This window comes from Cebidichthys violaceus, unplaced genomic scaffold (assembly GCF_023349555.1).
Source record: "Cebidichthys violaceus isolate CVI_PGR_0920_01 unplaced genomic scaffold, fCebVio1.0.p SCAF_5, whole genome shotgun sequence".
NCBI lineage: Eukaryota > Metazoa > Chordata > Actinopteri > Perciformes > Stichaeidae > Cebidichthys > Cebidichthys violaceus.
Window position 1 is genome coordinate 19,145,027 of NW_027176705.1, and position 22,160 is coordinate 19,167,186.

At 43.5% G+C, this 22,160-nt stretch overlaps 1 protein-coding gene across 1 annotated transcript in view; it reads left to right on the forward strand.

Annotated features, from left to right (window-relative positions):
• Window positions 1-15,950, forward strand: part of cemip (cell migration inducing hyaluronidase 1) — a 162,493-nt gene extending 146,543 nt beyond the window's left edge. Inside the window, exons 24-29 of the mRNA XM_068730644.1 lie at window positions 3,407-3,592; window positions 5,332-5,536; window positions 7,017-7,103; window positions 9,249-9,406; window positions 9,609-9,709; window positions 12,021-15,950. Coding sequence (XP_068586745.1) covers window positions 3,407-3,592; window positions 5,332-5,536; window positions 7,017-7,103; window positions 9,249-9,406; window positions 9,609-9,709; window positions 12,021-12,148 — 865 coding nt within the window. The 3' untranslated portion in view covers window positions 12,149-15,950. The remainder of the gene's footprint in view (window positions 1-3,406; window positions 3,593-5,331; window positions 5,537-7,016; window positions 7,104-9,248; window positions 9,407-9,608; window positions 9,710-12,020) is intronic.
• The last annotated feature ends 6,210 nt before the right edge of the window (window positions 15,951-22,160 follow it).

The following is a 22,160-nucleotide window of genomic DNA, read 5'->3' on the forward strand; positions in this document are numbered from 1 at the left end:
ACACAATGTCTCTTGTGAACCGTAGATATAGAGTTATTAGTATCCTGTTTGCAGTTATTATCTTTTTCACACAGGTTAATAACATGTAGGCAAAAATGTATATCTTTGTGCAAAATATAATCAAGGTGTTGTGTAAAACATATCCAAATGTACTTATCTAACATTACAGGGACAGGAAGTAAAAGGTTGTGAACTGTACTCTGTTTAGAACCTTGTTGTTAATGCACAAATACTGAAAAAAACATTTTGTCTGTTTCCTCTCATCATAAATCTAAAACAGAAGGATAATAAATGTCTAAACAGATGTTAAAGTAATCCCAGAGAAACAAAATCACATGTTTGACCCACTGTTCACAGACAGCTGATGTTGTCTGTCCCAGTGTTTGTCCAGGGTCCTTGCTGTGTCACAGATGTAGTGTTTCCAGGCAGCAACCTCCAGTTCATTAAAGTGAAGCCGATGCTTCATGTCTTAAAGCTGCATTCTCTCTAATGACCATCAGGGGGCGACTCCTCTGGTTGTATAGAAGTCTATGAGGAAATGGCTCTACTTCTCTCCTGATGTATTACCAGTAAACATTGTAAACAGGAGTTTACAAAAGAGCAAGTTTTCCTCTCCACGCTCCACGCTCTACTGTCACTTACGGTTGCAAAAACAAGATGGCGGTTAAAATGCCAAACTCAAGACTTCAAAACCGTAGTCCACAAACCGATGGGTGACGTCACAGTGACTACATCCACTTCTTATATACAGTCTATGAGTGCCCCCCCCCCCCCAGCTGTCACACGTGATCACATGACGATGTCACACACTATTCCAGTCTTCCTTTCCTTCGGGCTCTTCTCTTTATGTACCAAAGTCTTTATTAAAGAACTCAATGCGCTTCAAATGAAGCGCTTGTCTGATTGTCTAACAACTTTTCCAAACGGCCAATCCAACAAGCTCTGCGTTTACCATTCTTCAGACACCCAATTCGCCATAAATGACGAGAGACTTTTAAAGTGTGTGCCATTAACCCAATTTGTATGATTCCTCATGCAAAAGACAGACGGTGGAGGAAGCCTGGGAGGAGGAGGCTGCGATGGCATTTCACCTTTGAGCAGCATCCTTCAGAACAGAGCTAAACACTTTCTTCTGTAGATGTGGTCAGATGACACGTCATAAAAAAAGAAAGAATGTCGTACAACCCCTTCTGCTGCTCCAGAGGGAGCTTTTTTGAAGTCTGATGAATAACAATAATAATACATTTTATTTGTATAGCGCTAGGTTCTCAAAGGCACTTTTTACATGGTAAAAACAGAAACAATAATAATAACAATATAAGCAAGGCAGAGAGTTCTAAAAAAAATTACAAAAAACATACAAAACTAGCATCTCTGCTGCAGGCTCCTGGCTTCATGGGTCCCTACTAGCAGAACACACAAATCTCTGCAGTCCAGTTGCATTGTGGATAATGTCGGCATTAGGTCTTGATGAAGAAGTAAAAATGCGTACGATACTTTCCTAAACTGTCCAAAGTGAGTCCAACAATAGTAGTTCTAGAAAGAATGTGGCAGAGAGAAGACATCGGGGTTAAACATCAGAACGTGTTGTGAATGATGACATGGGGAGTTGGCTGACAAGATGAATTTAGTTAAGAACACTGACCCCTCCCTAAATGCTCTCTGTAGATGACATGGCATCCCTAGGGTCACGCAGATAATTCACGCTGGGTGAAGTAAACCGATGGAGGCCGTCACTCCTGCTGAGAACCACCACAGAAATGGGGAGAGCCTCACTTGGTGCTCCTCCCTTCCGATGGCGTTTTGTAGCGTAGCCTTCAGCTATTTGAACCGCATAAAAGCTGGTCGTCATTTCAAGCGTGTCAGCGATTCCCCATGGCTGAGTCCACTCTGTCGGTGAGGAGCCAGTGGATTTCAAACCACGGCGCTTAAACCAATGGCTCCATCTACAGTTCACAGAGGAATACAGCAAGAGGGGCTCTTTCTGTGAGATATTAAACTGGAGTTAATAAAACAGCTGCTGTGTGTCTTCTGATCTGGTGTAATGGGCCACCCTTTCTCTGCTTGTATAGTATGATATATTAATGCAGCCACCTCCTGCTCAATTGAAGCTTTGATGAAGGACTTTGGATAAGACTCAGCGGATATATATATGATAATCCTTTGAATTATCTGTCTTGTTAATGAATTGTTTGACTTTGGGGGAGTTTATATTGAAGATTTGAATCTTTTTAATTTTGTTCTTTTCTATTTTGTCCTGATTCAGCATATGTGGGAACATACATTTTCAATTAGAGCTGCAATCACCAGCATTTTTCTTTGAGGAAATCCATGGATTTAATTGAAAAAGGGTGTATGTCTGTGAAGTGAGAGCTCAGGTCAATTCACTGGGAGTTCAGGAAAGCAAAAAACTATGAAGTCAAAACATAGAAGTGCATTCTGTATGCTGCACACACAAGAGACCATTTCCTCTTTAATCGCTTCTATATAATTCAGATAAGAAGGTTAAGTACAGGTCACGTGTATTTTGAGATATAACTGTATACAGGATATTAGAGTATATATTTAAAGGGATACTTCACCCTTAAAATGACCATTGGTTGATCAGTTACTCACCTTGTGTTACTTTGAAAACATTGTTTTTCTCGCACGCCTCCATGGCAAACGAAGAATCCGGAAACGGAATAAATCCTCGATGAATTGAAGTAAACGGAGGCTTGTGCATGCACTCATGCAGGAGAGTGTTTTAAACACTTTTTGTCATATTGTTTGTAAAGTAGTGCGCATACAACTGGAAGGATACCACTTTGAATATACTGCAGGAGTTTTGTTTTGTTTTACTTCAATTCATCAAGGATTTACTTATTTGGATTCTTCGTTCACTGCTGAGGCATGAGAGAAAAACCAAAAAATATATACCAATACTCATTTTAAGGATGAAGTATTCCTTTAAGGTTAAGTTCAATTTCAACTCTTGAAAACATGCACCAATACCCAACTGACACATGGTTTTCTAATCCATGTGTAATGCATGTTTTTCCACGTCAGAATTTTTCCTGCCATTTCCCCAAAACAGTGGAAAACCCTCAGACGTTCCCAGACTCTTCAAATGCCTTGTTTTGTCTGGTAAACAGTATAAAACAAAAATATATTCTTTTCTTTTTTTAAAAAAAAGCTGCAGATCTTCACACTGGAAAAGCTAAAGTCGGAGAATGTTTTATACATTTCTTTCCTTTATAGATTACTTAAGCAAATATTTATCAAAATTGTTGATAGCTACTTTTCTGTCCCTCTATTAATCCACTGATTTGTTCAGCTCTATTCAGAATCCATGTGATATTCGCTTAATGAAGGTCGAAGTAATCATGTGTGTAAAGCAGTACTCTGCTGTGTTCTGCTGTTTCAGAAATGACTGGATCAACGTGGGCCTCTGCTACCCACAAGGCACCACCTTCACCGTCATCTCCGACATCCACAACCGCCTGACTAAGCAGACCCGCAAGACGGGCGTCTTCATGAAGACAACGGCGAGGGAGAAGATCAACCACTCCCACCTGGCGAGAGGATACTATTACTGGGAGGAAGACACTGGGTGAGAAACGCTCGCCTCGACTCTCGAGCGACCTTTACTTCCAACACCGTTATCCCCCGTCACAAAACAACACTCGGTGTAAAAGCATGTGCTGTAAATTCGCCGAAGAAACAAAGAACAACGGGGTCCACAGAGACCCTGTAAACAAACCAACAGTTTATCCCGATTATCTAAAGTACCTCTAAATGCCATAATAATCCCTCACTGCTCCGGAACACTGAGAGCCCACAGCTAAGGTCAAAGCAGGAAGTGGGTCTGTGAACTGTGGTGGTCCTTTCCAATCTTTCAACACCTCTTCCAAATGAGTGTGGCTCACCCGTCTAATCGACTGCCTGCTGATCTGCAGTGTTTAGTGACTCCAGGTTTCTTATTGAGTAAGCTCATTGACTTCATTTCAAATATTACTGATAGGAATGATGACTACTGCAACAAAAATACACCCAGGTTGTGCTAAGCTGCGTTGTCTTAATGTGTGAACATTAATAAAACCACACTCTATTCCCTGTTAGACTCTGATTTAGATTTATCTGAAAATAGAATTTAAGAAGATGGACTTTTTTTTACAATTAAAAGATTTTCTCTTTACAAGACCAACATATATAATATAATGTAAAGAGCAAAGGAGACATGCAAAGAGGATCAAAGCAAAGAAAAGAATTAGAACAAGAAAGATAACTGAAGTGAACAGTATTGCATTCACCAAAGGAAAAACACAGAGGCCTTATCTTGTAATAATGACTTCTGGTTGTCAGAGTTGTGATGTACTATCTTATAATTACCAGAAAATATCTCTCAATAGGAGATAACAGGTGTTACACTGCATTCTGCGACCCATTCAATTCCGTCAATTAGTAGGAATTTCAGCTATGTTGCCACTGCACATGTTACTTTACTGCATGCTTTACTTTGATACCAAATGGTAGTTTTGATCTTTTCTCATAATCAGAGAGTAAGTAAGTTGGGTCGCCCTCGTGCTCCAGTGTTATTATGCTGAAGTCTTCACCAGACTCAATAACACAATGTGGGCCTACAAGATGTCATGGATGCAATAAACTAGGCTACACGCTTTGTACACACACACACACACACACACACACATCCCCAAGGTTAATATTGTAAACAATAAGGACACACACAACTATGCTCTGCAACAGATTCCACACAGCAACACACACACACATACTGTATATGTGTGTCGCTGTACAGCTTTTAACCTAATGCACAGCAGGTCCATCATAATGCAGTCACAGCAAACATAGGCCGTAAAAGAAAACAAAATTTGTGAATAATGAATTTTAATGTAAATTGAATGAATAAAGGTTTTTTTCGGAGACCCCCTAAAATATTGCTGTTGAGGATTTCAGGGGGTTTTAAGTGTCCCCCATCAGCTCAATGTGTCCGCGGTTGCTCGTAGTAACCAATGTAATGTTACATACATAGTAATATTGTTACCTTTCGACAAATGTAGCGTCTAACTATCTAACTAACAGGAAAGGGGGGCGAGGTTCTGCTTGCTCAGCTGTTATTGTAGCACAGAGCGGAAAGGGCAGGACTAAGGATGGGTCAATAATGAGATACGGAAGTTAGAATTATAAGTTAATTCCTCCAATTGTTAAATTTTGGTGAATGCCATGCATTTCTGTATGAAATGGAACTAAAAGGTGGGCAGATTCAAAAGGTCCTGTACGTCCTCAGTACAGCAACTTGTATGATGTCTAACGCTCTACTGTGTATTGCAGCCTGCTCTTCTTGAAGGTCAAGGCCCATAACGACAGGGAACAGTTTGCCTTCTGCTCTGTCAAGGGTTGTGAGAGGGTGAAGATCACAGCCGTCATCCCTAAAGGCAGTTTACCCAGCAACTGCATGGCCCAGGCCTACCCCAAACACGCTGAACTGCCCGTTGTGGATGTACCCATGCCCAGAAAGATACCTAATGGCAGGCTGGTGAGAAAAGGGAGAGGGGGTTGGATGGGGGGGGGCAGTTAAATGTAATTTAAAGTGTTCAAAGGAGACATTGTGCTCTACATAGTAACTAATTGACTAATAGTAAAAAACAAAGATGGACAATACCCTGCATGATCTTCTGTCACAGAGTCAGAGTCAGAGGGGCCATGACAGCAAAGGAAGGCTATGCTCAAGCTATACTCATGCTACTCAGGCTACACTCAGGCTACACTCAGGCTACACTCAGGCTACACTCAGATTACACTCAGGCTACACTCAGGCTACACTCAGGCTAAACTCAGGCTACACTCAGGCTAAACTCAGGCTACACTCAGGCTAAACTCAGGCTAAACTCAGGCTACACTCAGGCTACACTCAGGCTACACTCAGGCTATACTCAGGCTTATCTCAGGCTACACTCAGGCTAAACTCAGGCTAAACTCAGGCTACACTCAGATTACACTCAGGCTACACTCAGGCTACACTCTGGCTATACTCAGGCTACACTCAGGCTACACTTTGGCTACACTCCGGCTACACTTAAGCTATACTCAGGCTAGACTCAGGCTATACTCAGGTTACACTCAAGCTACACTCAGGCTACACTCAGGCTAGACTCAGGCTAGACTCAGGCTACACTCAGGCTAAACTCAGGCTACACTCAGGCTACACTCAAGCTATACTCAGGCTAGACTCAGGCTATACTCAGGCTATACTCAGGCTACACTGAGGCTACACTCAGACTAAACTCAGGCTACACTCAGGCTACACTTAAGCTATACTCAGGCTAGACCTAGGCTATACTCAGGTTATACTCAGGCTAAACTCAGGCTACAGTCAGGTTACACTCAGGCTATACTTGGGCTATACTTGGGCTACACTCAGGCTATACTGAGGCTACATTCAGGCCACACTAGGGCCCACACGATGTTAGCAAGTCAGAGATATCGTCAGGTGCCAGGCTTTACATGCCTTATAGGTGATCATCAAAGGTTCTCTATACGCATTTCAGAGCATTTCTATTGCATGCTATACTGAGCATACTATACTTTTTGACTTGTCATAATAGGACACAGACAACTAACTTATTGAAATCATTTGACCGTTTTGTCAACAATGTTTCTTAACGTCAAAAAGGTATCTAGCACACAAATACAATAGCTATGGCATTTCCACATAAGCAGGTCTGTGTATAAATTGACAGAATTATATTGTATCATCTAAAACATGTTGCATCTGACTTATTCAGATATGTTCATTCTGATTTACTAGGTTTGTATATTCTCACAAGGTGTGTTTTTCATATCTCTGTATCTGAACATGCCAGGTTAGAGCTTATATAAAAGTGCATTTTGCAGCTGTGTTTTTTTGCAGTTATTTCTTTAGCTTTGTGATTGTGCTGAGTGAAAACTTCAAAGTGCTTCTGTGAAATTCCAAATGTTGTGAATTAATTACAGCTTATTTGCTTGTTTACTCTCAGCACTCACCAGAACACTTCTTGGAGGTCAAACTGGAGTCCTACAACACTCGATTTTTCCACATCAAAGAGGACTTTGCCTTTACTGAGGTAAAACACACTTCATTCAACCTTAAAAACCAGCAGGCAATCTGCTCGAAGTGGTCATTTAAAACACTTGTTGACCTCTGCATTTAACCCATCCTAAGCACTTTTAGCAACTTAAAGTTTGAAGGAAAGTTTGTCTTTTGCAAGTCCCCTCTTTGTGTAAATGTCATACTAAAACTCTGAAGGAACTCTTTTACTCTAATTTGTACAACTAAAAAAGACGAGTCGAGTTCTGTACCCCTATGAGCCCAGCTGTTGGCTCCAGAGAAATAATGCAACCCTGTTCTCACTCCTGAATCATCCAATACGCTCGGGTAGGCGGACCGCGTTCCAAGTCCGGACCCAGATCCCGTTATCTGGTCCATCTGGACCCTGGACTTACAAGCTCACGGAGCACTTCTATTTTAACCGGCGCAGCTTTTCCAGCCTTTACGGCACTCGTTCAGCTGTCCAGAAAAACACACCGACCAATTACATGCGTTGTAAATCACATCACGTGATGCTACTCGGCCAATCAAATACGTGTATTCTGATAAGCGTCGCCCTCGACGCAACACAATTCACACACAAGGGAGAGAGACCCAACAGTTGGAGAGAACTTGAGTCCGAGAAGTTATTTCACATGACGTCCTCGAAAAAGAGAAATGTGGACAGCTTAACCAGAGTCTTTAACCAAAAATGCAGACTTATAAATCTTCATTATTACCAGTTTAAAAGCAGTATGTCTCATATGTTCAGAGGCCGTGACGATTATTAAAAGCGGTAATGTGAAGCGCCACTAAAGAGACAAAGCACAACTCTTTGAAGCAAACGTACCCACTCACATCTGAAATGAAGTCACAGAAAATAAACCTAAGAGCCCAATATGATCAGAATCCCAACGCATCCACTCACTGCCCAACAAAGACGTTAAAAGAGAGCAATAGAGCTGAAAGTGGTTTAATAGCCACAGATAAAGTCCCTGCACACAAATGTATCTTTTTAGAAGATGAGAAAAACATAATATCATGTTTTTCTTGGTTGACATCACTTCCCCCTGAATGAACTTAATTTAAAGCTGGAGGGCAAAGACTTCTAAAGTATTTTATTTTAAGAGACACATTTTTAAAAAGCTTTCTATTATTTAATATATTCTTAAATGCGGTCCTTATTTTACTTGAAATGAGAGGAGAACATTTATTTATTATTAGAGTATTTATTATTTATAATTCATCCAGTTCCATATGAAATCTGGCAATAAATATTGTTGAGATATTATTCAATTGAACTTTCTTTATTTGATTTAACAGGAAGTTGTTGACTACATACATTGTTAATACAACTGTTATCTACTTCAATATATATGGGACTAAATCATAGCAGACGTTTGACATTACTGTGATGTTCCGGACCTTTGTATGAGGAAATTCTCTCTAACTGGACCTCGCTGAATATTATTTAAATTTAGTGTCTGTATAAGACGCACAGGGCTTTTAACTGACTCAGGACTTTCACCCAGGAAACCGCTGTTCATGTCCTGTTTAAAACAACGTTGATTTATTTTGTTTCGTTGCGTAATCTCCAAAATTACATAACAAACTAATTTATTTTACATAACAAACATGTTAATTTGACCTAAACCACTATATTTTTTGAATATAACAAGTAGTTTTGTTGTAAAAACTAAGTAAACCGAAGTAGGAAGTTTATTTTAAAAAGAGAAAGCGGAAACTGACCAAACTGACACTCTGTGGCAAGAGGGATAGATAAAGCGTCATTTGAATCGTAGACTGACCAAGCGTCGTGATTTAACGAATTGGGAGTGAGAATGTGTTGATTAATGCTGCAATATAAACACTGTGGAAAGGATGTGCAGAGATTAGGCAAGCATCAGCACCAACATGCTTCAGACATATGAAGTCTATGAAGACTGTTCTTCTTAGAGATACTGGTTGATTTGTTTTTTTGTATTCCTTTAGTAGCAATTTAACTTTTACTATTTTAATAATTAGTTAGTAATTTGAACCTCAGTGCCATAGAAAGTTATTACAACGTATGTATGACCTGTGTTATTTGATATCAGTTTGGCTAAATCATCAACATTATTGCAGTGCTGTCATTTAATAGATACCAGAACTTTTGTGTGATTGGCTGGCCATGTTGTGACAGGTGAACGGCAGGAAGTTGTACCAACCAGAAGATGGGGTGCAGCTGACAGTTATTGACGGACATGATGGGAAGGTGGTAGAGAACAAAGGCTTCAGGAACTCCATCTTACAGGGCATCCCAGCACAGATAGACAACTACGTCAGTGGACTGAGAGACGGGTAAAGGCTGCTCCATTAGTGTCCAAGTACCTTAAAAGTCCTTCAACAGTTTGTACTACCACTCTGTTTAAGTTTCTTCATTTGTTTTTGGATGATGCATGGGGCCTCCAAAGAAACTGAATTAATTTGCCAAGACACATACAGCTGCTCTCAGCTAAATGTAAATAGTGACATAAAGAGCTGTCTCTCACTCTTTCTCTAGTTCGATCGTCCTCATTACGTCTAAGGGCCGTTTGATTACCAGAGGACCCTGGACTAAAGTCTTGGAAAGACTTGGAGCAGACAAAAGCATCAAATTGAAAGGTAACTAGCTATATCTGTCGCTATTAATTCAAAGCTTCATTCATAATGTTGACATTCAAATTCTAAATCAAATTTTAAATGCAGCCCAGTGTTAGGTGAGGGTAGGAACGAAGATTGCCTGGTAGATAGAGAGCTTTGCCTTGCGGCTCAGCTCTCTTTTCATCACAACGGTGCGGTAGAGCGAATGCAATACCGCCCCAGCTGCTCCGATTCTTCGGCCAATCTCAAGTTCCATTGTTCACTCATTCACAAACAAGACCCCGAGGTACTTGAACTCCTTCACTTGGGGTAAGGACTCATTCCCTACCCGGAGTGGGCAATCCACCGGTTTCCTGCTGAGAACCATGGCCTCAGATTTAGAGGTGCTGATCCTCATCCCAACCGCTTCACACTCGGCTGCGAACCGATCCAGTGAGTGCTGGAGGCCACAGCCCGATGAAGACATCAGGACCACATCATCTGCAAAAAGCAGCGATGCAATCCTCAGCCCATCGAACTGTAAACACCCCTCCCCACGACTACGCCTCGATATCCTGTCCATGAATACCACAAACAGGATTGGTGACAAAGCGCAGCCCTGGCAGAGGCCAACCCTCACCGGAAACGAGTCCGACTTACTGCCGAGAACCCGGACACAGCTCTCGCTTTGGGCGTACATTGATTGGATGGCCCCCAGAAGTGGCCCCCTCACCCCATACTCCCACAGCACCTCCCACAGTATCTCCCGGGGGACCCGGTCATATGCCTTCTCCAGGTCCACAAAACACATGTAGACAGGATGGGCGTATTCCCAAGCCCCCCCCAGGATCCTTGCGAGAGTGAAGAGCTGGTTTGTTGTTCCACGGCCAGGACGGAATCCACATTGTTCCTCTTCAATCCGAGGTTTGACTATCGGCCGAACCCTCCTTTCCAGCACCTTGGAGTAGACTTTACCAGGGAGGCTGAGTAGTGTGATACCGCGGTAATTGGCACACACCCTCTGGTCCCCCTTTTTGAACAGGGGAACCACCACCCCGGTCTGCCACTCCCTAGGCACCGTCCCAGACCTCCACACAATGTTGAAGAGACGTGTCATCCAAGACAGCCCCTCCACACCCAGTGCCTTCAGCATTTCTGGACGGATCTCATCAATCCCTGGGGCTTTGCCACTGTGGAGTTGTTCGACTACCTCAGTGACTTCCACCAGGGAAATTGATGATGCTCCCCCATCAGCCTCCAGCTCTGCCTCTACCATAGAGGGCGTATTAGTCGGATTCAAGAGTTCCTCAAAGTGCTCCTTCCACCGCCCGATTACCCCCTCAGTTGAAGTCAACAGAGTCCCATCCTTACTGTATACAGCTTGGATGTTTCCCCGTTTCCCCCTCCTGAGGTTCCGGATGGTTTTCCAGAAACACCTTGGTGCCGACCGAAAGTCCTTCTCCATGGCTACTCCGAACTCCTCCCACACCCGCTGCTTTGCCTCCTTCACGGCAGCAGCTGTAGCCCTTCGGGTCCGTCGGTACCTTGCAACTGCCTCAGGAGTCCTCCGGGATAATATATCCCGGAAGGCCTCTTTTTTCAGTCGGACGGCTTCCCTGACCACCAGTGTCCACCACGGTGTTCGAGGGTTACCGCCCCTTGAGGCACCTAGGACCTTGAGACCACAGCTCACCGCCGTAGCTTTGGCAATAGAAGCTTTGAACATCGTCCATTCCTGTTCGATGCCCCCAACCTCCACAGGGATGCTAGAAAAGCTCCGCCGGAGGTGTGAGTTGAAGATCTCCCTGACAGGGGCCTCCTCCAGACGTTCCCAGTTTGCCCGCACTACCCGTTTGTGCTTACCAGGTCTGTCCAGAGTTTTCCCCCACCCTCTGACTCAACTCACAACCAGATGGTGATCAGTTGACAGCTCCGCCCCTCTCTTCACCCGAGTGTCCAAAACATACGGCCTCAGATTCGATGATACGATAACAAAATCGATCATCGACCTTCGGCCTAGGGTGCTCTGGTACCATGAATTCATTATGAATATAAACAAAAATGCATTGCTATTGTAAGTTCTCACAGCTCTCAAGATAGCAGCTTGTGTAAGTGAGGAGTGATGAGTGCACAGGCAGAATTCGCACAGGCTGGCAGATAGAAAGGTAGGTAGGTAGACAGGCATCCTGGATGTATCCTTCACATGTATATTGTCTGCTACTGATCAGAATTGAAGCAGCCCCCCCCCCTTTTTTTTTTGCTGTTCAGAAGTAAATGTGAGGCATGGCATTGCTGAAACAACCTGGTGCTCTGATGATGTCACTGACTTGTAATGTCATTTTTCCTCCTGCAGATAAGCTGGCATTTGTTGGCTTCAAGGGCTCCTTCCACCCTGACTGGGTCCATGTGGAGGTAGACGCCAACCGAGCCAAGATCCATCAGGTCCTGCCTGTCCCTGTGGTCCACAAGATGAAGCTATGAAAGTAGACAGAGTGGGGAGGACAGCAAAGAGACTATGAAGCCCCCAGATACTGACGCACATTGCCAATCCCCCCCCCATTCCCCCACAAAATGCACAGACACGCACTTACAGATACACATACACACTGCCAGCGCCGCAGTCAGTTGCTCCAAGCCATTGTCAAGGATCAGTGGTGTTTTTTTCTAGATTTGGCAATGAGAAAGAATGATGTGATTTGGTGTGTTGAAAAGGGGAAGATCCAGCACTGACTCACCATGAATTGTATCTGTGTAAGCAAGCCCATCAGTGGAGGACTTTAAGATGACAACACACCCTCTGGGGGCCATATTTGAGGTCCAAGCAACAGTGGCTCAGAACAGCCAAGGGTGTTTGCAGAAACGTGGCTGTCTCCACGGACATCAATACACATAACCGATATTGGTCCTGTTTCTGCCTGAACACTATCATTGTGTCACTAACATAATTCTTTACATAACGTTGTAGCCATTGGATTTGGTCGGATAACCAAACGTGAAAACATCTGTTTTTAACTCCAGCTAACATGGACATCAACTTATTCATGTTAACATTGTTGGTTATTCAGTAGGCTTGTTAGTTCTCTGACATAGCAAAAAATATGAACATTCTACACCCGGTAAAGATTTGGCATAGAAATCGGGGCTAAAGAAGACAGTTCAGCCTTTAAACACTTTGAACATATTCTGCCCTCTAACGGACTTTGCTATTGCACTCTGACACAATGTCAATCCCCTTTGGTGTCACTGTTGGATGACGCCGTTAGAAAGAGCTTTTTGGAGGTAAAGCTATGCTTGAAATGAACTAGTTCATACAAACGCGTCTAAAGGCAAAAATGAACAGTCCCGTGAGAAGGCCGAGTGAAGACCTTGCAGTTATTGAGGGCAAGATGCGAATGTGCAAATGGACTATACTCAAAAGGAGCCGCGTGAAGAATGAAAAAGAGAGTCTAACAGTTTGGAGAAAGTTACAAGGAAAAGAAGCGCTTCATTTGAAGCAAACTGGCTATATCAGATGACGCTGTCAGACAATGCTGCTAGACGGTACTGTTGGAGGATGCTGACGTCTGACACCATCCTCCAACAGCACATTGTGGCACATACCCGTTGTCCATAGCTCCCCTGAATTCCTCCTGTTTTGCTGCCTTGCCAGACAACCAGATGGAACCTGTCTCCTTGCTTTTCTCTCACTCCCATTCCAAAAAGAATAGCATTTCACCTTTGTGTGATTTTTGAATGGCAGTGGTGCAAACTGGGTATCACTTTGCCACCTTTGTGCATCTAGGGGCGTTGACCCCATGTTACTCCCTGCGACCCAGCAAGCCTCCTCACCAGTAGTGGACGTCCATCTGGTGGGGGGGGGACACAAGGCCAGACTAAACTTGTACACAAACTAGATTGTAAGTGTCGTCTGACCACGTCTAAAGGCAAAGTGTTTGTAGCTATTCCGAAAGGCTCGACTTAAAGCCTCTTGTCTTGGAGAGCATTAAGGGAATAATGGTGCACACTCTCTTCAAAGGGATTCGTGGCGTTGCACTAGTTTGTTCACATACATATATGGAAGTAGTTGTATGAAGAATGAAGAAAGAGGGCTTGAGTTCTGACGTGGATGACATGAGCAAGTTGATGGTATCGTTACTCAACGGGAGAGTGAGACTGTTGTGACCATTTAGGAGCAAAGGAGCCAGAAGTGGGCCAGAGGTTCCTTCCTCTGCAACATCCTCCAGCTCTTCCTGGTATCCCTGACGTTTTCCCTGGCCAGCATGTTCTGGGCGTGTCCCGGGTCCACTGTCTCGTTCGATGTGCCAATTACCCCCAGATCAGATGCCTCAACCAGCTCAACTGACTCTTTCAAGAGCCCTTGTGGAAAGGCAGAGCAACTACTTAGCTGGAATAGGGAAGACTGTAACCACTATAGAGCAATGTAAGTTCATCTGAGTTCAGATAATGAGGCCCTCAGTCCCAACCATCTTGGGAATGTTATCCAATCAATAGCGAAGTCTTGTTAAAAAATCTACACAGAGGCCCACAGAGCTGGAGTTCTACATGTATCTAGCTATAAAAATATTAACAAAAGAGGAAGATTGTGATCATGGATGGAATGCTGAGCGGGCATATCAGGCACAAGCCCAGGGTCCAAAGGGGTCAGGGGGCAGCAAGGAAGAGACGAAGAACTGCTAAGAACGACTTCTCTGAGTCTCCCTGGTGTCTCTGATGGTTCTGGTTCATCTGCAAAATGGTATCAAGACACAAAACAAGTACAAATGAGGCAGCCATTTATCATGTATAGTCTGGGAGTCTGGGAGTCTTTCTCTTATGTTGGAGGGGTGGAAGATCTTTGACATGCCTGTTCCCATGGGACACAGGGGTCTCATAATCTTGTCCATTGCCAAACATTTTGTTTTCAAGCATGAAAGTTCAGTCTCTAAGTTAGAAAGTAGACTCAGTCCAAGCTGTTTCAGTCCCGTTTGGTCTGAACCAGTCTAAACAAACTAAACCAAAAGGCAAATACAACAGAATTCGGTTGAACTATGAGCCGTCCTGCTCTGAATGTGTATTTGTTCACACTACTTCTTTTATTGGCACAGCACATTGGAAAGAAACCTAAATGGTATTATTACAAAGAGTTGTGTATGATTGCGGTTCCTAGGCGACTGGGCTTGGCCAGTTTTCTTTCTCACGATAATCTATATTATGAACAAACAAAAAAAAAAGCGTATTATTCAATTAATCACCTTCTGCGTTGATCGTTCAACAACAATCATTTCCAGGAGTTTCTTTTTTTTTTCCAGTCTGATTGTTTGATATTTATACAACTACTGGCTAATCCTCCAATGGGCCGTCAGCTGCACGGCTGCAAAGTGATTTATGATGCGACGCTGTGTGAGAACAGAGGGAGCAAATACTGAGAACGTGTGAGCTAGCTAATCAAATGCATGTTTAATGTCTGTGCATCGCTGAGCATCCTTCCCATGCAGGTCTCTGTGGTATGTGACAGATGTAGAAGTTGGTTTCTTTGCTTGGGTATATGCCTACTTTGTTTGACTAAGCTGTTTGGAGAGAGAATAGAGGAGAGGAGGAAAGAAACAAAAAGATAAGCATTCTTTGTTTTGCATCCAGACCGGTGGTTGTTAATGCTCACTTGATATTGTAATGTTTTCCTCCCACGTTTTTTCTCCTGTCAGTGTTTGTGATCCATCCGTCTGTATTTTTCGGAGTGAACCAGCAAGAAGCCCATGAATATTAAAAAAAAAAAAAAAAGATTAAATTAAATTGTCAATTGAATCAGGGAATCTTTAAATGTGCAATTTCCCCCCATTTAAAAAATAACAGAAACCTTTGTTTCAATCCGGCGAGAAAAAGTATTCTCCTCCCTTTGCCGAAATAGCTGGTCTTTTTTCGGAGGTTGTAAGCAGTAATTTAGTGTTTTGTATGTTTAATGTGTTTTTAAAAATCCACAGATTGCTAAGAGATATATTTTATACTTATTTATTGTACAGACACAGTTGATCAAAATCTACAAGGGCCATCTCTTTTGAGTTCTAACGTTATTACTGTCCTGTATGTATACTGTATGTAAGAAACCATTATAGCTCCATTTAAAAAAGATTTGTATCAGACACTCGTACTGCATATATGCATATGACTCTTGGTAAAGTTGGCTTGTTTTAAGTGTACACCAAATGGATGTGTTGTATATGTGGATTGGGCCTGTAAAGTATTGAAGCTCCATGACTTTGCATTTCTTTGAGGACTTTTGTACAGAAATAAATGACGACGACCAGTTTGTCTGAGTGTCATTGTGACCGAACCGCACATGTGTTTGTCAAAGCAACATACAAGTGTCATACAAGTGTTTTGTGCTGACGTTTGACTCTCTCTTTATATTCTCAGCACCACATGGAGGTCAGTCACACATCAACATGACCACTAAGCCCTTTCTCACTGCTGGTCATTCCATCCCATAGCATAGCAACGCAATAACATTGTTGCTACTGTCTCTTTTTAAATATTACTGTCTCTCTTTAGTATATTCATGTTGCTGTTTCACACGCTCTCCATCAGCCCAGTGTCTGTGTGTTTCCAGTGTGAACCAAAGTGGATGGCAAATGAACCAAGCCGACCTCCAACTCCTCAGCAGAGAAGAAAACCCTTCTCCCTCTCATTGACCTCCAACATGCATATAACTACAGCTAAATCCAGCAAACCATCCATGCATGACTCACAGCCCAAAGTCCTTCAGCCTCTGCCTCATCTGCGTCCCTCGTTGCCGGCTCCTCGTTGCAGCCGGCCTTATGCGCTTCGTAGTTAATTCCACTTCAAGCCGCTCAACAATCGAGGATTAAGACATAAAATAAATAGTCACAGCCAAAATCGTCTTCTCATGGCTAGTATGTCAGTAGCTTCAAAGCAGTCCAAACCGCTCGCATGAGAGGACGGCAGTCATCCGCTCGTGGAACGAGATGACCGACATTGAATGATATGCAACATTCACGAGCGAGGACCACACCATCAACGGTTATGCGTTTGACAATTTATTTGTGAGACATGAATGGAGGGCGAGGCTTGATTATGAACTCCGTCTAGTCGGTCGGATGAGTTGTGGGGAGCTTCGTCTGGGGATCCACCGGGCACAACGAACCCCCTCAGGACCCTACGAAGAAGAGAGGAAGCGGGAGGAAGCGTGATGTGGAACGCGTGAGCGGAGCGGGATGACTTAGGTAGGTATTTAAAGGAATGCCGGAAGAGGTGTGGTCCTGCTCCCGAAATTCTGCTAAGTATATAAATATATATGTGTGTTACTAATTATTTGCATTTATATCTGTTCCAGAACCACACACACTTGTTTGAAAACTGTCAATAAACATCTCAAAAGGAATATGTTGTCTGGAGTGCATTCTAATCCATGCCCCCTAGTGGCCACAATGTTTTATGGGCCAATAGAATTATACAGTCCTTCCTATTCAACCGAACACTTGGTTCGTGGAGCCGGATGCAGCGTGGTCATTGTGGAATTGCCTAATGATCTGTTTCCAGATCAGCAGAAGACTCCAGAACCCGCTGAGAAACCCGTCCACCAGCCTGAATGGAAGATGGTAAATTGTAAATGTAAACTTTTGAATTGCGTTTTTCGAGGCGATGAATTTTTTTATATTTTTTGTGAAATAAAATACCATGACATTTTATGGCAGACTACACTATTACTTCTTTTATGACTTTCTTTCATACTTAACTATAATTGTTCATGCATTTTTTAATGACATATTATACTATTACATGTTTTATGACATTTTCATGACATACTATATTACGGGTTATATTACGGAAGATTAGAATGGCAAGAGGTTGAGATGGAGCAGCGGAGACCGAGGGTTAGAGGGCGATGGTGGTTGACTGAGCAGGGCAGGCTGGGGAATGAGCTGCTGACTGCTGATCAATTGTGATAATGTAAATTCCTGATGTTCCCTCACCCTGTGTGCTGAGATGCTTATAAGCAAGAGAGACACTGAATTCTTGGCTGATTCCTCCTGCAGACTGAGCTGCAGTCTGTATGACGATGAAAGCCTTCTCTGGCTGGAGAATAAATACTTTAAAGGAGTGCTGGGCAACGATTACAATTTTGAATGGCGATTAATCGATCAAGTATTGCACACTTTTATTTTAAAAGTACTGCTATATGAACAAAAGTGCAATAACATTTGGTTTACAAACACTTTAAACAAATAAGGTGCTTTATAACAGCAGTATTCCTTTACACAGTAGCAGTTATATTTCTTTACTACCTGTGCTCAGTGTGCTGACTTTGTTTAAAACGTTTCACTGCTGTGCTACATGAATAAAATGTTCTGCGCACGTTTCAGCAAAATGTCTGTCTTCTGTTTTCATTCCAGTCAGAGCATGTGAATGCAGCTCCCACTGTTCATCAATATAATGCACTGTAACTCCGAGGTGATGACGGTTACCCAGTGATGTCCAGTAGTCTCCAGTGAGAGCAACAGTTAGTGACGTTGTAATGCCGTCTCTTTTGTAGTCCTCTTCTTTTCATACAACTCGTGTGTTCTTCTTGTGACGGTGCGTCTTGAGGGAGGCTCAAACGTGACGTCATTCGTTGATCCTAAGAACATTTCTCAGACCGACATCTTCCACAACACTAATCACCCTGCAGTTTGTATCTATCCACTTCTCTGTGGCATCTGTTAGCTTGTCTTGCTTTTGTTTATCTCTACTTCTCCCACACGCTGCATCCAACGTAGTCTGCCGAAGCCTCCCTCCACTGTTTGTTTGGGTGATTTGCTGGCATCAACGATGTGTATTGCATTAAAAAAAATGCACGATAAAATAATTCTCTGTGTTAATTAATTAATGAGTAAACGTGATAATAGCGCGTTAAGTTGCCATGCAATACTTTAAAGACAAACTTTTTTTCTCAATGTTTCTTGTTTCAGTATTCAGTATTATAGGACTCACTCGGTACTATTAAATCGTTTTTTCCACCACATGAGACAGGCGAGCTGGGGAACCGGAGAGGACGATCCTGGAGGCCCAGAGAGACTGGGTGAGCACAGGCAAGCAATAACACAGGGAATAAAATCTGAATACACAATAGCTGAGCAGCCAATAAATGAATAACTACCACTGCGGTTCCAACAACGATCTGGCCATGAGTGGATGGTAAGCCGGGGTAGATATAATGTTGAAAAGATGAGAAGATGGAAGGCAGCTGAGCAGACTGAACAGGTGAGGTGAATGAATAGTAATCAGGAGGGAACCAGGAGGAGACCAGGTAGGAGCCACGCCCACAGAGACAGACAGGGGAAAAACAAGAGACACAAGAATAGAAGGACACAGGGGAAACAGGAATAGAGGGACACACAAGAAACACAGGAATAGAGGGACACAGGGGAAACAGGAATAGAGGGACACACAAGAAACACAGGAATAGAGGGACACAAAGGGGAAACAGCAATAGAGGGACACACAAGAAACACAGGAATAGAGGGACACAAAGGGGAAACAGCAATAGAGGGACACACAAGAAACACAGGAATAGAGGGACACAGGGGAAACAGGAATAGAGGGACACACAAGAAACACAGGAATAGAGGGACACAAAGGGGAAACAGGAATAGAGGGACACACAAGAAACACAGGAATAGAGGGACACAAAGGGGAAACAGCAATAGAGGGACACACAAGAAACACAGGAATAGAGGGACACAGGGGAAACAGGAATAGAGGGACACACAAGAAACACAGGAATAGAGGGACACACAAAAAACACAGGAATAGAGGGACACACAAGAAACAGGAGGCACCTACTGGCCATGACACATGCTGAACTTTATGAGAATTTTACTTTCTTTCACTATGATAATTTTGATCACGTATTTTATTATTTTATGAAATACTGTACCGTTACCTTTTATGACATTCAAAATTGCTATTTGTTTTTCTACATACTATGTTTTTGACATTTTGCCAACATATAATTTGACATTTGTATGCCATACCATAGTATAACATTTTAGATGTCATACTACTATATTTCAATAGCTAATTATAATTTATTTTGATGGCATACTATATTATGACGGGGAAAATGTTTTACATATTGCATTCAGGCTGTTAATTACAAAACGCAGCATGTTATTTAAAATATGTGAAAAATGTATTACGTTTTGTTGAGGTTTAACATAAGTGTTATTACATTTCTTTGTATTACATACAAAGGGCCTTGAAGAGGAAGATGCTAAAACAGATCGTTCAGAGAGAGAGAGACCGTTCAGAGAGAGAGAGACCGTTCAGAGAGAGACCGTTCAGAAAGAGAGAGACCGTTCAGAGAGATAGACCGTTCAGAAAGAGAGAGACCGTTCAGAGATAGACCGTTCAGAAAGAGAGAGAGGCCGTTCAGAGAGAGAGACCATTCAGAAAGAGAGAGACCGTTCAGAGAGAGAGAGACCGTTCAGAGAGAGACCGTTCAGAGAGAGGCCATTCAGAGAGAGAGAGACTGTTCAGAGAGAGAGACCATTCAGAGAGAGAGAGACCGTTCAGAGAGAGAGAGACCGTTCAGAGAGAGAGACCATTCAGAGAGAGACCGTTCAGAGAGAGAGACCGTTCAGAGAGAGAGAGACCGTTCAGCGAGAGAGAGACCGTTCAAAGAGAGAGACCGTTCAGCGAGAGAGAGACCGTTCAGCGAGAGAGAGACCGTTCAGAGAGAGAGACCGTTCAGAGAGAGACCGTTTAGAGAGAGAGACCGTTCAGAGAGAAACCGTTCAGCGAGAGAGAGACCGTTCAGAGAGAGAGAGACCGTTCAGAGAGAGAGAGACTGTTCAGAGAGAGACCATTCAGAAAGAGAGAGACCGTTCAGAGAGAGACTGTTCAGAGAGAGAGAGAGACTGTTCAGAGATAGAGAGACCGTTCAGAGAGAGAGAGACCGTTCAGAGAGAGAGAGAGAGACCGTTCAGAGAGAGAGAAACCATTCAGAGAGAGAGAGACCGTTCAGAGAGAGAGAGACCGTTCAGAGAGAGAGAGACCATTCAGAGAGACCGTTCAGAGAGAGAGAGAGACTGTTCAGAGATAGAGAGACCGTTCAGAGAGAGAGAGACCGTTCAGAGAGAGAGAGAGAGACCGTTCAGAGAGAGAGAAACCATTCAGAGAGAGAGAGACCATTCAGAGAGACCGTTCAGAGAGAGAGACCGTTCAGAGAGAGAGAGACCGTTCAGAGAGAGAGACCGTTCAGAAAGAAAGACCGTTCAGAGAGAGAGACCGTTCAGAGAGAGAGAGACCGTTCAGAGAGAGAGAGACCGTTCAGAGAGAGAGAGACCGTTCAGAGAGAGAGAGACCGTTCAGAGAGAGAGACCGTTCAGAGAGAGACCGTTCAGAGAGAGAGACCGTTCAGAGAGAGAGACCGTTCAGAGAGAGAGAGACCGTTCAGAGAGACCGTTCAGAGAGAGAGACCGTTCAGAGAGAGAGAGACCGTTCAGAGAGACCGTTCAGAGAGAGAGACCGTTCAGAGAGAGAGACCGTTCAGAGAGACCGTTCAGAGAGAGAGACCGTTCAGAGAGAGACCGTTCAGAGAGAGAGACCGTTCAGAGAGAGAGAGACCGTTCAGAGAGAGAGAGACCGTTCAGAGAGACCGTTCAGAGAGAGAGAGACCGTTCAGAGAGAGAGAGACCGTTCAGAGAGACCGTTCAGAGAGAGAGACCGTTCAGAGAGAGAGAGACCGTTCAGAGAGAGAGAGAGACCGTTCAGAGAGACCGTTCAGAGAGAGAGACCGTTCAGAGAGAGACCGTTCAGAGAGAGAGACCATTCAGAGAGAGAGACCGTTGAGAGAGAGAGAGACCGTTCAGAGAGAGAGAGAGAGAGAGAGAGACCGTTCAGAGAGAGAGACCGTTCAGAGAGAGAGAGCGTTCAGAGAGAGAGAGAGAGAGAGAGAGAGAGAGACCGTTCAGAGAGAGAGAGACCGTTCAGAGAGAGAGACCGTTCAGAGAGAGAGAGACCGTTCAGAGAGACCGTTCAGAGAGAGAGAGACCGTTCAGAGAGAGAGACCGTTCAGAAAGAGAGAGACCGTTCAGAGAGAGAGACCGTTCAGAGAGAGAGAGACCGTTCAGAGAGAGAGACCGTTCAGAGAGAGAGACCGTTCAGAGAGAGAGAGACCGTTCAGAGAGAGAGACCGTTCAGAGAGACCGTTCAGTCTGCAGTCCTCTGAATACTCTGCCTGCTACGTCGTGTTTCAGAGGGACGTTTCAGTGAAAGATACGATCAGGACTGAATTTTGAAAACACATTGTGAAGTTCACAGTGAAACTCGATTGTGAGGGAAGTGTGTGTGTGTGTGTTTTAACGAGCACTGTGTTTACAATCAGAGTGTTATAGTGACTATTTTACTTCACCTATTGGTGGACATAGAGAGGTGCATCATAGAAACTCAGCTCTGTGCACGGTCCCACGAGAGAGGAGCGTCGTCTTTCTGTCATTTTTCTGCACTGGCCCTTTAA